At 41.3% G+C, this 15859-nt stretch overlaps 1 protein-coding gene across 4 annotated transcripts in view; it reads left to right on the top strand.

Moving 5' to 3' along the window:
- SMYD3 (SET and MYND domain containing 3) overlaps positions 1 to 15859 on the top strand; it is a 634857-nt gene that overhangs the window by 530077 nt on the left and 88921 nt on the right. For all 4 annotated transcript variants that reach the window (XM_074947067.1, XM_074947070.1, XM_074947068.1 and 1 more), the window contains one exon: positions 6037 to 6147. In XM_074947067.1, coding sequence (XP_074803168.1) covers positions 6037 to 6147 — 111 coding nt within the window. The remainder of the gene's footprint in view (positions 1 to 6036; positions 6148 to 15859) is intronic.

The raw sequence follows: 15859 nt of genomic DNA, 5'->3' as shown, positions 1-15859 counted from the left end.
CTCCTATTTCTATACTGACATAACTGGTACACCTAGGCCTTGTCTGCACTACACAATTAAGACAATCTGTGTTAAGCTGACATACTGCCGCTGCAGTAATTAGTGCGGTATTCCATGTCCACACTACCCTCCTTCTGCTGGTGTTGGCATCCTCACCAGGAGCACTTGCACCAACTTAAGGGGAGCAGTGTGGGGGGCTGAGAGCCTGGGCTCTCAGTTCAGCGTGGAACTTCCAACTGGTGGGACAGCCCAGCTCAGCACCAGGCAACTGGGCTCGGAGCTCAGTGTGGTGCTGACGGGTGCAGACACAGACACTGCATTGCCCTAAGTCAGAGGTGGGCAAACTATGGCCCGTGGGATCGTCCTGCCTGGCCCCTGAGCTCCTGGCCCAGGAGGCTAGCCCCTGGCCCCTCTCCCGCTGTCCCCCATCCCCCACAGCTGTGCCGCCATGGGGGCAATGCTCTGGGCGGCAGGGCTGCACGCTCATGCAGGGAAGCGCGGCAGCGTGTCTGGCTCTGGCTGGGCAGCGCAGCGGCCAGACATGCTGCTCTGAGCAGCATGGTAAGGGGGCCGGGGCCGGGGGGGTTGGATAAGGGGCAGGGAGTCCCGGGGGGCAATCAGGTAACAGGGAGCAGGGGATGGTTGGATGGGGTGGAGGTTCTGGGGGGCAGTCAGGGGACAGGGAGCGGGGGGAGTTAGATAGGGGGTGGAGTTGGTTAGGGGTGGGGGTTCCAGGAGGGGGTGGTCAGGGGACAAGGAGAGGGGGGGTTGGATGGGTGGGGAGTTCTGAGGGGGGCAGTCGGGGGCGGATAGTGGGCAGGGGCCAGGCTGTTTGGGGAGGCACAGACTTCCCGGCCCTCCATACAGTTTCGCACCCTGATATGGCCCTCAGGCCAAAAGGTTTGCCCACCCCTGCCCTAAGTACATCTCCCTAAGCACTACGCCTCTCATGGTGGTTGAGTTATTAGGACGCTTTAGTGGGGGACTTACATCAGCAGGAGCAATGCTGTAGTGTAGACCTGGCCCTAGTAACAGAAATATAGAGCAAAAAGAAAAGGAGTACTTGTGGCACCTTAGAGACTAACAAATTTATTTGAGCATAAGCTTTCGTGAGGTACAGCTCACTTCATATGGAGAATACGAATAGAACGATAAATATTTACACACAGATTAAAAATCAGTACCAAATATAGAATTTTGCAATTTAAAGCAATTTCTACAACAACATTTATTCCAGAATCCTCACACTTCGGGCTTGTCAACACAGATATTTACTTGGTGGCAAGCTAGAGTGTGAATCTACCCTATGTTAGCTTGCCGTGCACCAACTGTCCATGTGCACCCTGCTGACATTAATTAACAGTTCATTAATGCACTTTTTTCTGGTCCCCTTTCAAAGAGGACTAGATCAAAGTGCATTGATAAACAGTTAATGTGTATCAGCAGGGTATACATGAACAGTTGTGCCATAGATTCACACCCCAGCTTGCTGCAAACTAAATATTTGTGTAGTCAAGTCCTTAGAGTTTTAAGTGGCAGATATGGAATTCCTAGGCTCCTTGGAAACATAGGTTTGAATCCCAGCAGGGTCAGTTCAATGTCAGTGTCCTCACAGAGGCCAACATCTTCAATGTTGAGGCCCTGATTATCCAGCATCAGCTGAGGTGTCGCAGGCACTGTGTGCGCATGCCTGATGTACACTTACCAAAAAAACTACTGTATGCCCAACTCACCAAAGGAGAAAGGAAACAAGGAGGCCAAAAGAAACACTTTATAGACACCCTCAAGATAAAGATCAAGAGATGGGGCATCAACACCGCACACTGGGAAACAGCAGCCCAGGATAGAGATGACTGGCGAAGACTTGTCAGAGAGGGAACGTCCACTTTTGTGGAAAATCGCCTTGCCCTGGTCGCAGAAAAATGCCAGAAAAGAAAGGAAAGACAACTGTCATGCAGCAATCATGGCCCAACCCTGTCTTCCAACACCACCTGCAATGTCTGCCAACAGACCTGTGGCTAAAGGATCAGAATCCTCAGTCACAAAAGGACCCATGAAAAATAAAACCCGTGAAAGAGATTCTCTTCCTCCTCGAGGGATCGCTGACAACCTTTCTGATGAGGATGATCAATTGGGTTGCATACAGTATGTGAGGTCCTTTTGGATATGACATTAAAAACCAGTGTCTGGCCTGTGTCCCAAGTTGTACTCTCTTATGTACCCATCCAATGTATTGAAGACGTTTAGAGAAAAAGTCCCTTTGGAGGAAATGGAGCCATGTGGAAGAACCTCCTCCAGTTTTGGAACTTGGAGCTTGTATTTCATTCCCTTGTGAATCTTGGTCCTAGCAGAACTCTTTTACCTTCCCCTTATGGCCTTTCTCCCCTATTGTTTTCCTCATCTCCTTTCCCTGTATTGGGCTGAGCTGTTACGGCACACAGCTTCACCTGGGGTGTAACTAGCAGCACAGTGAAACTGACTGAAATCCTGATGTTTGAAATGCTGGAGATGAGCACCTCTAAGAGCAGGATCTGGCATATGCAGAGCAGAGCAGTAGAGTGGAAGAAGCAGAGGTGAAGAGAAAACAAACGAGGGCTGGGAGCAACTTCAGATCTCCCTCTGCTGAAGCAGGAGAGAGAGGATCTCCTACTGCTCTCTTGACCCTAATTTGTGCCAGATTTCAGAGCAAAATTGAGTCTAATAAGAGGAAGAAGGAAACGATGGAAGTCAGCTGTGGAAATTGCAGTCTGTGTGTCTCTAATGATAACTTAGGATACAGGAGTCTCTCAAATTTGCTTCCAGTCACTCATACCCAATTATAAGACCTTCCTCCTCCTCCTGCTCCAATAATGTCAGTCTTAGCATTGATTTTCCTGGTTTTTGTTACCTTAGGACAGGCCCTAAGCATTATGTAAAGTTTTTTTTCTTTTTAATTTCATTTTTGAAAGAAAGAAAATTCTGGCTAAATATGGGGTGTGGGGAAAAGAGATTAGAACATAGAAATCATTTCCTTGGAGATTAAAGTGGCTCCTTCAGGGGTAAGCTGGACTATCAAATTCATATATATTCAGGAACATTTTTCAAACACGCAGAGAAACCTGCTCTGAAGATGGCATCCAATGCGCCCCTGTCTTAAGTAACCACTTTAAAGTAGCTGCAGGGTTTCCATTGTAATTTTGTCTGACCTACTGTTAAAGACCAATTCTGGTACACAACCAATTTGGGTGGTTGGTTGCTTGTCTATGCTAAGTACACTTTAGAAATTCTTATAACTGGTCCACGGTATGTACAGATTTTCAACCAGAATATCTGTTGTTTAAAACATGTCTTTATAGTATTAACACCCATTAACGGTTATTTGTTACAGTGCAGTTTTTAAATGAAATTAAATTATGAGACCTGGGGCCCAGATCCTCAAAGGGATCATTGGGTGCAGTTGGATGCAGTAAAGCTTTGGTCAACTGAATTAATGGTGTAATTAATACTGTACATCCTACACACAAAATACTATTAAAGGAATGTTTGATGAGTGTAAATATTTCATAATTATGTACAAGTTAAACGAGCCTTGCATCTAATGAACAGATCCAAAATTAAAACAAGTGTAAGAGACAGACTTTAATAAAGGGCTTCTATGTATAACTGATTAAATGATTAGTACACACTTAGTCACTGGGAGGGTGGTCATGTTTTTGAACATTCCATTTACATTTTTCCGTTCAATCTGGCAACAACAAAATATTCTGCTCACTTAGGGCTCAATGCAGCTCCCACTGAAATGAATGGAAACATGCCCATTGATTTCAATGGGGGCTGGATCAGACCCTTTAACTGCACAAAAAATCAAGGGGTTGTAAAGTTCCACATAGTAGGGATTATTAATCATGTGTTGCCTTTCATTTCTTGGTCATAAGTTCAAATTCAGAGCAAGTTGTTAGTGACTGTTATCATCTGATAGCCATTTAGTAGCCTAGAAGAAATAGCTTTCAGTTTAGTTCCTCTTATGAAGTTTCCTGCATCATACTTGGTACTCTTGTCAGGAGCACAAACAGAAAGGAAACAAGGATTGAACAGGTCTGGAGACTGGAAATGGGCAAAGTGGGGGTTGGTTCACTCTCTGTTAGATCTAGGCTGTGGTTTGTGATTCAGGTTTGAGACTCAACCACCTCTAATGCTTAGATTCAGCAGTGTTGAAAGCTTATGACCTTTTCTCTCAATATTTTGGCCCTAAATGGAGGAATCGCACATGAATGGATGTTCCCCACAAGATTTCTGCTATCTTGGACCATGTTTTAGCCAGATTAGGTCTCTTCTGGTTTTGGATATAACCTAAACCTAAAATCATAGGAAGGGGATCAGATCCAGTGATTCAAATCCAACTCCCACCAAGATTTAGGGGAAGGTGATTCAGATTTGAGCTTCTGGGTCTTTATTTAATGGAGGCTGATACACATTCGCACCTTTTCCCAGTTAGGACTGAGGATTATGGGTAGATCAGTGTGGAGAAACATGCTCGTGAAGTATACTTGATCTGATCTGAGCTGAGAGTCATAATCTGCTTCCTGGTTTCCCCTTTGCTCTAAGGGACTAATACCTGGTGCCAGGTCTACACCTGGTGCATCATATTTCCACCCTGTTAAGATTGCAGTCAGGCACTCAGAAGTTTGAAAATGCTAGAGTAAAAGTAGCTTGGGCATCCTTAATTGATCCCTTTATGTGTATGCCTTATGATACACTCTTTAATTACACGACTACATACTATCCCCCGCCCCTCTCCTGCCCCCCCAACCTGTGGAAATTTAGGGTGCTTGACTTTGCAACCTTAACAACGTTCTTTAACATAGTTATTCTATGTTAATATATGTAATAAATATGAAATTATATTCATAATAACAAATGAACAAAGTAGAGGCATTATGCTTGCTTGTTAATTGTTTGTTTACTCATACTACCCAGTAACTTGCAAAACTCAGTAACTGACAATTGGGTCTCCCAGTCATTAGTGAAAATCGGTAAGGTTTCCCTGTCATTTCTGTTTGAATGCAGTCTCATGATTTAACTGGGAGCCATGCAAAAACGTCTCCCTGTTAGCTGAAGTATCTAGGGTCAAGATCTAGTAATGTGACCTGGTGTCTAGTTCTGCCCCTTTTGGAGTACTTCAGTGGTCATTGGGTATCCTGACATATTACTGTGGCTCTTTGGCAATGTACATTGGTAAATTCTGGCTCCTTCTCAGGCTCAGGTTGGCCACCCCTGATATAAAGCATTATATAAATGCCATGATTATGGCCCTTCAAAATTTCTTCTGGCTGGTGTGGAATTTTTTTGTTTGTTTTCTGTTGTTGTTTTTTTAACAAGGAATTCGCTGTTATTCATTGGAATTTACCTGAATGGCATTAGGGTTTTTAAAGGGCTAGAAATGCAGGTATTATTATGTAGTTTCAATCAGGGTTGTTGTGTATCTTCTTGCAAGTACTTGGGAATATTTTTAGCAAGTCTAGATAGGAGGGTCTTATGTTTTTTCAGTCACAACAAAACAGCACTTAAATATTCCAATGATCGGTATTATAGACATACTTAAAATAGTGAGATAGGATTGAAATAAAACTAACCTGGTTGACATATATAGAATAGAATGTATATTCTCAAATAAAAGTGGTATCCTTAAGTCAAAATATTTTTAGACACTTGGATGGTGCTGGAGTCCAGGATTACAGTCAGAGTTAGTCAGAAAATGGAATTTCCATCCCATAGGAAATTTGGATACTTCAACATTTGCTTTCATCTCAAAATCAGGACAAAAAGTTGAAGAATTAAAAGTTTTCTCAAAATTAAAAGTTCGAAAAATGCTTTGAAATGGCAGTGTTAACATGAAAAAAGTATTTAGATTTTCTCAGTGGGATGTATCCATTTATATGAAATCAGATTTTGTGACTGGGTCGTATTTTGGTAATGTTTTTTTTCAACCAGCTCTACTTATATACTGAATTGATGTTTAAGTATAAGAGCTCTGTTTTTTCTGTTTGTTTCACATAGCTCACTATCAGCTATATTGAATCACTGATGCCCAGCAGTGAGCGTCAAAAACATCTGAAACGCCAGTATTGCTTTGAATGCAACTGTCTTCTGTGCCAGACACAAGAAAAGGTAAGTTGAGTAAAATCTCTGGCCACTGAAATATAATTTCCCAAGGCCTGTGACCAACTGCCTTCTCGATTTGTAGGAACCTATCTTTTGTTACTTGTACTGCCAGAATCCTGAACCAAATGGCCTTTGCCCTCAGTGCTGTTGATGCTCCTGTGAAAGACAAGTGTAAATGAAAGAAAAGCAGGCCAAATAATCTACTGATGAGCAGCCTTACTTGCTAAAATGTGTAATGCCTATTGAACCAGAATTTGTTTTCAGTCCTAAATATTGTAGGTCAGACCAGTTTGAGTTTCAGGGACTTCTCAACTTGAGGGTTAATGTGACTTGAGCCATTATTTCAAAAGGAAAATCATTGCTCTTAACTGAAAACAGTTGTATGATTTTAGGAAAAACTATGTCCATCCACACTAGCTCTAAAACTAAACCAATTTTGAAAAATATATACAACAGTAAAATCTTGAGATATACTGATCACCTGCTGCACCCACTGGAGGCAGAATTTGCTCCAGTGTTGTGAAACTCTATTCCCAGCTGGCTCCGCTCCTCTGCACTCTGCATGAAAGTTCCATTAAGAAGATCGGAAGTTGTTTGTGGAGCATTGGGTCACTAAGCTGTAACAGCATTAGAACTGTGTTCAAGACTGCTCCCTAGCAGGGCACAAACAGGCCCCTGTAGTTTGGTTCAAGCATGGTTTAATAGCTGTACAGTGTGAACACAAACTGGGTTAGCTACTTTTCAAAACACGTTGCGAGATCCTGTGGAATATATGAAATTAGTCTGTCTCTGTAGCAGTGTGTATTTGTTCCTCAAACTAAATGTAGAATTTTTTTTTTAAATTGATAATGTCAGCTCTCGGTCCCTCTCTTAATGTAGCTGTGCCTTGCCAACAGACCACAGAGGTGCATGACATAAAGTGATCCAAACATGCTTCTAAGGAATGAGATGATATAATGTGTGATCCAAGATGTAATTTCTACTCCAAAGAACAGAGAGAGAAATTCAGAATTTCCATTTCAATTATGTACTGCCTCTGGATACTCGGTGTCAGGGAGGGTAGGGGTGCTGGTGAGTACAATGCCCCTAAAAGCATGCCAAGTCCTTGAAAAGTCTAACAAATCCTATGGAACTGCAGCCAGCATTTCAAAGAAAAGGGATCATAGCAGAATTATTTGCACACTAAGGGCCATAAACTGCTTTCTGTTCATGCGGAGAACTCTTTGACATCAGTGGGAGTTTGGCATGTGAAGTGATGTCAATGTATGGCTGTAATGTTGGTCTGATATTGTAAACAGGAGAATAAAGGGGAGCAGCTGGGTTTCTGCCTGCTTTTTTAACTGTTTTCTTGAGTCCCATAGCATCTGAAGATTGTTTGGGTGCGCTGCATCCAACACATTCATCTCAGTATGGGTACAGCCACATTTAAGAAAGTTGAGCATCCAAATTCTACCTAAAAATCAAATAGGGGTCTTTTAACAGAGGCTGTGAAGTAGCACAGTAGCGATATTATCGTGAGGAGTGCTCAGCATGTTGAAAAATGGTGAGTGAGTTAAGTAAGATCTGTGGAATATGCTGTACCACAAGTGCCCATGTATCACACTCACTAAATCTTAAGAGGAGTTGCGTGTACTCACCTTGATGAAAATAATAAAGTGCTCTAAATGCCCTTCAGACAGTGATAAAGTCTCTCTCTTTCCCTTAATCTTTTTTAGAGTGAGACTTCTAGGAGAAAATTAATTTTGTGTAATGGCAAATTTCCCAGGGGAAATGTTATTGCAAAATGTTTTGGAAGGCTTGTTCTGGCAGCATTCTGAAATCCCCCAATGTTTCTGTATTACTACAATGTGAAGACCAAAGGCCCAGCCCTGAGGGATGCTAAGAGCCTCATGCCAACTTCTGGGTGGTCTCAATTCCCATTGACTTCTGTGGGAATTGAGGGCATGCCATTCATTGTCTATTAGGAAGACATCTTCCTATTGGGATCAGGTCTAACACCTTTCGATGTGTCCTGCTGTAGTCCCATTGTTAATATCTGTATCTCTTTTGAACACTGTTGGTAAATTGTGCTGACTTAGTAATTGTGATTTCACTTTTCTATTACTGCCACTCAATAAAACCTGGATTTCAGCCCCCAGTCATTTTTATCCATGAACTACATGTCAGATTCAAACTCTTCCTTACAATGACAATAGTTTTATTGTGTTCTTTTAGCCATCTTCTCCTCCTTTGGGATACATTATAGTTAGAGAGAGAGAGATATATATTGATATATATTTTCTGATTCTTAGAAAATCAAGTGGTAACCAATTTTCCATCACCTCTGTTTTCTAATTATATATGAATTCAGAGAATGATTGCATTAGCCAGTTGCTCCATTGCTTTTTGGTGTGTCACTCGTGTAAGCATTATCTAAAGTTTCTGGTGAAAATAGTTTTCTCGAACACAGCAGTTATTCTTTAGTCATAACTCACCATCATGAGTTGTGGATTCAGGATGACTAACTGATCAAAACTGCAAGGTACGTTACAGACGGTACTAGTAACATCTCTGAAGATTATTAAATATAACCATGAAGGAACACATGCTTTGTGAGAGAAAGATTTTATAAATATATTTGTCTGTGTAGCAAACTTGGAAGCCTCCGTCCTCCGTGTTACTCTTGTATTTCTTGCTATTGGTAAGCCAGGAGATATGCTAACACTCCAGTTGCCATCAAGGAACTGGAAGCGTCAGGCCTCTTTATTCTAGAGGCAATCATTTTCAAATTCTGGAATGGTTGGATATGTGTGCTGAAAAGTGCTGCAATCTGTAGTGCAGTGTGCGTTCTCCCTGTGAAGCTCAAGAGTGTCACCTCTAGAATGCCCCTGTTATCCCCCAGCTTTTGTGGGGGTTGTCCCAAAAGTCTTCACAAGCCCAAATCTCCAGCAAGAAAACATGCTACCGCTGTGCCTCTGGGACAGCAAGGGTGACAAGCTGTTTACAGTCCTGTATGGTGACAACAAATACCAACAGTAAATTACCATATTGCTGGCGAACAGAAGGATTTCCCTGTAAATACAGTGGCATAGTCCAAGACAGTATTATTGCATTTTAGCTTGTAAAATTTCATTATGAATAAAAATGCAAATCCCAAGTCGCTGAGGAATGCTTTATTATGTCTCGAGATAAGTCCTTAAATGTTTCTTCCATTGTAATTATCACCCTGAAAAAGCTACAGCATCTCCTTTATATAGAATTTTTAGCTCACTAGCACTTTAGGGACCCAATCTTGCAAGGCGCTGAGCACTCCTGCGAGGTGCTGAGCACTCACTGCTTGCATTTGAGTCAGTGGGTGTGGAGGATACACTCACAGGAGGCACTCAACAACTTACTGTAAAACCATGGGTGAAATCCCCACTGAACTCAATGGGAGTTTTACCATTCTTTTCAATGGGGCCAGGATTTTACCTGGTACTTTTTTATGATACTTTACTTTCAGAGAAGCTAATGCTAAGAGGTGCTCAGAACCTTTCGGGAGGTTCAAATTGAAGTTTGTGTATTGAGAGTACTCATCACTTGGCAAAAGCTGGTCCTTTATGGGGGAAAATCATGTTGTTTCTTTTGTATGTTAAAAGACGCTGTATTTCTAGTTGGTTTAGTAGACCGGTGGATTGGGCAGAGGACTGGTAGTCAGGTGACCTGGATTCTGTTTACAACTCCAGTATTGACTTGCTAGGTGACCCTGGACAATTTACTTAGTTCAAATGTGGCCTCAGTTTCTCCTTGACACCATGGGCCTGATTTCCATAATTGCTGAGGAGCCACCACTCCAGCCGAAGTTGATAGAAGCTTTGTGTGCTCAGTACTTCTGAAAGTCAAACCCAAGGTGTCTTTAATTGGGCGTCCAGAATTCTTCAGATTTTGTCCTTAACCTCTTTTTGCCTCAGTTTCCTCACTACTGAAATGGAGATGGTGATTCTTAATCACCTATATAAAACACTCTGACATCTGCAGGAGAAAACAGACTATATGCATATAAGATAATGATTCCCTTACAAACTCAGCATATGCATGCTGCTCCAAAATGTATGACTTACTGTGTTTTCTCCTGTTCTACATATGGGTCCCTGGGTTGTAAATGTTGGGTTTTTTAATGGCACCCACTCCATTGTAAGGCATTATTATTTATTAGTTCTTCTATCCTTTTTCCCATCTATATGGGGTTGGATCTTCTTCCCCATTCCAGTCTGTCTTGAAGCAGTACCTTGGAAACTCTGCAGTATTATTATTTATTAGTTGTATGACTTAATTATGTATTTTACTTAGTGCCTATTGTAGTGTGGTATCTTAGAGTTCTAATAAAAATTGAAACAAACATATTTTCTCTCAGGGACAGCCATCTGAAATGAATAAATGGATCAGCCTGCAGTCATTAGACTACAACAGAATTACTCCAGATATACATTGGTATAATAGACCTCAGAATCTAACCACTGTGTATACTAGATTTATATACACACAGGGCCAGATCCTGCCCCTCCATTGTATCTGGGGAACTCCACTGAACTCAGTTGGGTCATAAGGGTGCAAGTCAGGACAGCATTTGGTCCATAATATCCATACACGTATGTATGAGGTAGTGGTATCCATGTGGTAAATTGCAGGGCTATATGATTAATTGTGACTCCACAGAATCATGTGATTGAAGTGCACCGTTGACTTCCTCAACTATCCATCTCTGCCAGGTCTATTTCTAAGGTGCCAGGCCTCTGAACAACTTCACACAGCTGCTATTTTAATATATATATCAATCAGGAAACCACAGAATATTTGTTTATTTTCCATCAAATGGGGTATTTTCCCCAAAATTGCATAGAACAGCAATATTCCACCAGTGTCATTGTCCAATGTCTCATGGCTCTTCATGGCTAGATAAGGGAACTTCATACAGCTTAGAAGAGGAGGCTTCCAGTTTTCCAATGGCATAATCCTCCTTAACAGTCCCCTAACCATGGTTGGTGAGCTCTGTAGTTCCCCTACAAAGGGCTTCCATTATCTAGGCCTTAGACTGTAAGATATTCATGTCAGAGTCTGTCTCTTCATATATTTTTATACAGCACCAAGTGTAATGCTGCCCTGATCCTAGCTGGGGATGCTGCACATCAGTATGTATTAATAGTTGTCTAACTATAAATACATATACATGTAAAGACCACACAACACTGTCCTATCACATTCGGTAATGACTGTTAGCCTAGCTCACTACCTAGTCATTGGATGTCTGAAAATGGAAAATTAACATAGTCTCATTGTAAGATCAACAAAAGTAAAATTTAGATTCTTCTTTAGAAAGTTGAGTTACCACCAAATTTAATGGCATGGGTCACAACTCTAACTAATAAAAATAATCAATTTTAATCTACACTGAAGTGCAGGTTAGTAAATGTAATAAGAAAACCTTCAGAAAACTTGCTCACAGGATGCTTGCTGACTGTCAGTAGCTAAGTTATTACTATTGTAATGTCTTCAATTCATTGTACCTCTGACAGGTTTATACATTATTATCTGTTGCAGACATTTTAAGATCAATCTTCAGTATGATTCGGAAACTGTTCTTTCCTAGAAGCTGAACTCTTGGCAGTGTTTTACCAATCCAGCACACGAAAGTCCCTAACATCAGTTATAATTAAAGATGGGATTACAGCGATGACAAACATTTTAAATGAGGGACTGGTTTTTTTCATTGTCATAATCCAAGGTATTGTTAATGTTCTACATTTTCAGCCAAGGATTTCAGAGAGATTTGTGTTTACCGAATCTCTTTGCTATGAGTTGTCCTTCTAATTGGGAGCCAAGATTTAATATTTTAGCCTAGTTTGTTTTTTGAAATCCTTTATTTAGTAGTAGGTGCTGTCAAGGTCAGAAGCAATGAACTTGAATTTGAATCCCCAGTCATTTTTCCATTTGGCCAGCATTTGAAAGTTGCCAGAGCTAATTAAAATGTAATGGCATAAGTGTTTTATTTGTTTACTCATTTTATTGTTTTTCTTTAGTACTCTTTCACTCAGGTACTCTTAAAATTGGGTCTCCTGCACAATGGCCAATCCATCTGCATCTGAGCTAGAATATCCCTTGCAAGTGTTTAACTGGGATTGTATTTCCCTACATTTTCTCCCTGTTACTATAGAGACGTTGCGTGGAATCAGGGCCCATGGACGTTTTGACATTGACTTCAGTGGGGCCAGGATTTCATCTATTATTTAAAACACACAAAGGCATATTCCACCTATTATATAATTGCTGTTGTTGAATGTTCATCACTGGTGGGTTGTCATGCAAAGACTTTGCAGTAGCAACACTAGATTGCTGGTACTCTACAAAATATAGGGAAAGATGCCATCCCTCCCTCATGAAGCATATATTCCAGATAAACCCAAATGACACAGTATAATGCAGTGGTGGGCAACCTGCAGCCCGCAGGCCACATGCAGCCCATCAGGGTAATCTACTGGCAAGCCGCAAGACAGTTTGTTTACATCAACCATCCACAGGTACAGCCGCCCGCAGCTACAGGTGGCCACGGTTCAGCCAATGGGAGCTGTAGGCTGCGTGCGGGCCGCAGGTTGCCCACCACTGATATAACGTATCATGAGATTTCTTTTTGAATTGCTAACTGTGTTGCTGCTGCCTTCCAGAAGTCAGTGTCCAGACTTTCCAGGAGACTTTCTATCCTGATCGATATTTTCAGGTTTACTTATTTATTTTGCATTTATATATATTTGGACTTAGCATGTTCTCCAGGCGCAATATTAAAGATGAAATCTCAAAATCATCCCAAAATATATTGGGGGTGGGGGACAGGCGCATGAAACAAACTGGGACCCAAAGGAGGAAGATCTGTGGCTCTTTGCAAGATTCTGTGAGCGTTGCTGCTAGTGGTATGGTCAAAGACACAAGACTAGTCAAAACTATCCCGTTCCAGAAGATATAACAGATAACTGTTTGTTTCTCTTCTTCCTTTTACAAGTCTGGGAAGGAGAGAGGTCTGCTGGAACTACGAATTTTGCAAGGGGAAAAAGAGAGCCATTTCTTTAGCTGATCTCAAGATGCTGCTTGAGATCAGCTAAAGATCACCCCAGAATTTGAAACACAATATCCCAAATTTTGTCCTGGGGATCAACACTTCAATATTCCACCCATCCCTTCAGTCTGATATTAGCCTCGAGATGTTAACAGAAGTAATCACAAGTTACTGAAACATATCACTGGTTCCTTATCTAGATGACTAGCTGTTAACACAGTTACTCCCTTCTGCAGAGCCATGTGGTGGTGACATGAACCCTGAATCTGTTCCTGAAACTTGACAACCAATCCAACCGTGCTCCGTTCCTTTGAGGGGATCTTATCCTCTTGGGATGCATTTCAAAGCAGTCACGGACAGAGTATTTTTAGTGCCAGAAACGACACTGAAAGCAAAGGCAAACATTTCTAATTTCTAGTCTCAGATGTTGGTTCAACCAACGCTTAATCTCTTCAGCCTTTCAGAGTCCTCTGGTGTGAAGTTTCCTTGGGCTTGATCCATATTTGGAATTTACAGTTTTTCCTGATCAAAGCCTGGGCCAGCAGACTGTGTTAGACCTTGACAAATGGATTTTGATCCCTCTCATCACAAAAGCCTACCTCTCCTGGTTGTTTCAAGACTATTGTCTCTGTGCCTTTGGTCACAATGGGCATGGGTCTGCTGGACTATCCTGGAGGCTCACTTGGGTTGCCAGAGGACACAGAAAATGTACTACAGTTCATATAAATAGGCTGGACTTCAGAGCAGTCTGCCAGAATCTGTTCACATTCAGGGACACAAACCAGTTTCAATTTGGTCTGACAGTTTCACAGTCATAGGGTCTCTGTACTGCCAAAGTAGGAGTTGGAGGGTAGTTGTCTCCTGGGAGTCCAACCCTTTTAACTCATCTGGGAAGAACAGAATCTCATTACTTTCAGAACCAGCCATCTAGAAAAAAATGTAAATCTTCTGACAGATGCTTTAAGCAGAAACTCTTTCCTGCCAGGGGAATGGAGCCTGGTTCTATCAGTGTTTCAGGCTTTTGAGGTGAGAGGTAAGCTCCCACCTTTCTGAATGTCCAGTTCCCATGGCACTGCAGTCAGCACTAATTATTATGTATATTTGTTTTTATTTATTATTTGTATAGTGTTAACCATGCATTCTCCACTGAACAATACACAGAGATGAAGACAGGCTCCCACCCTGGGAGCCAAGAGTCCAAAACAAACATGTAGAGAACAGGGTGCAGTGAGAAAACCAGAAGTTGTTATTTGAAAGACAACACTAGATCTAGTAAACAATCTTCTGGACACTGTTCCCCAGGATATTTTGGTTCACGTATCTCCTCCAAATAAGCATTGAAGCCTGTGGCTGCTTTCCTGGATTCTGAGCCTAACACAAACTCAAATACTCCATCTGAACCTCCAGTTCCTAGATTTGATGGTTTGACATGAGAACTTAATCTTGCTCGGTGAAGGCACCTCAGGAAAGGTTATTAATATCTGTCAACCTATCAGGAATGTTCCTCTTCTTTGAACTTCATATTTGGTTTATAATGCCTGACACCAACCCCCTTATGGACCACTTTCTCACATTTCTCTGAAACCAGTAAGCCTTAAAGCTCTGCTTCTTCTAGCTATAATTTCTGCCATGAGAACTGGAGAATTGTGCAGTATCTTATTTCAGTCCTGTTCTTTCACAAAGTTAAGGTGGTTCCCCATCCTTTCTTGCCAAGGGCAACTCATCTGTTTTTCCTGTAATAGTGTGCTCCCCATTCATGTCCAAATCCCTCTAAATCCCTTGAGAGAAAGTTCAGCTCCCTGGAAGTTAAGAGAGCCATGACATTTTATCTTAATGGGATGAAAGAGTCGAGATCATGCTTCAGTGGAGGAAATCTGCAAGGCTGTAGTCTAGTCCACTATTTGTAATTTTTTTAAAGCATTCCTGAATTAATTACTTTGCTTCAGCTTATGCCACCATTGGGCTCAGGACTTTGCAAGCAGTTTTGCTTCCCTTAAGTTCATTCTTCTCTGACTTTATTTGGATACTGCTACTCAGAGTCAGCCAGCATTGACCAGTCAAAAATAATTCCCTTTACCCTGTAAATGCCTCTTCATCTGATACGACCAGAGGTGTTCTATTCTGCTCCCCTCTGATGGACTTCCAATCTACTTGTTCTCTTTTGTTGATGTGTATGTCTTGCTGCACGTTCAGTGTTATTCTGATTTGAGTATAGTACTGTGATGTAAGAGAATAGTTAATTTTGTCTGAATTACTATCTTATGTAAGACTAGTGGAGATAGGGTATATATAGTATAAATAAGTTACTTTTTAGAAATGAATAAATTCAGTTAATTGAATTTATCCTTGCAATTTACAAAATAAAACAATTTTACCTAGATGGATATAAATAACCAGTGTCGTCATGGTCATGCTATATATCAATTCTGAGGTACTATTGCAAGTCTAGAGTAGTTCTATATGTTTCTTTGGGACTTACTGTCTAAATAATTTTTGAACTATCAAGCCTATAGTCTATATATTTATAAAGTCAAAGTGACACCGATTTGTGATTTCAGTCGACAATATAATATGCTCTCTTTTCAAGAATGTTAATGTAGCACACCTATAGTAAATCCCTGCCTCTACTACAGTCAGAAGATGGTCTGTTGACAT

Source organism: Natator depressus, chromosome 3 (assembly GCF_965152275.1).
Source record: "Natator depressus isolate rNatDep1 chromosome 3, rNatDep2.hap1, whole genome shotgun sequence".
Taxonomy (NCBI): Eukaryota; Metazoa; Chordata; order Testudines; family Cheloniidae; genus Natator; species Natator depressus.
The sequence above is the reverse complement of the archived record's forward strand: the minus strand, read 5'-3'. Positions and strand labels throughout refer to the sequence as shown.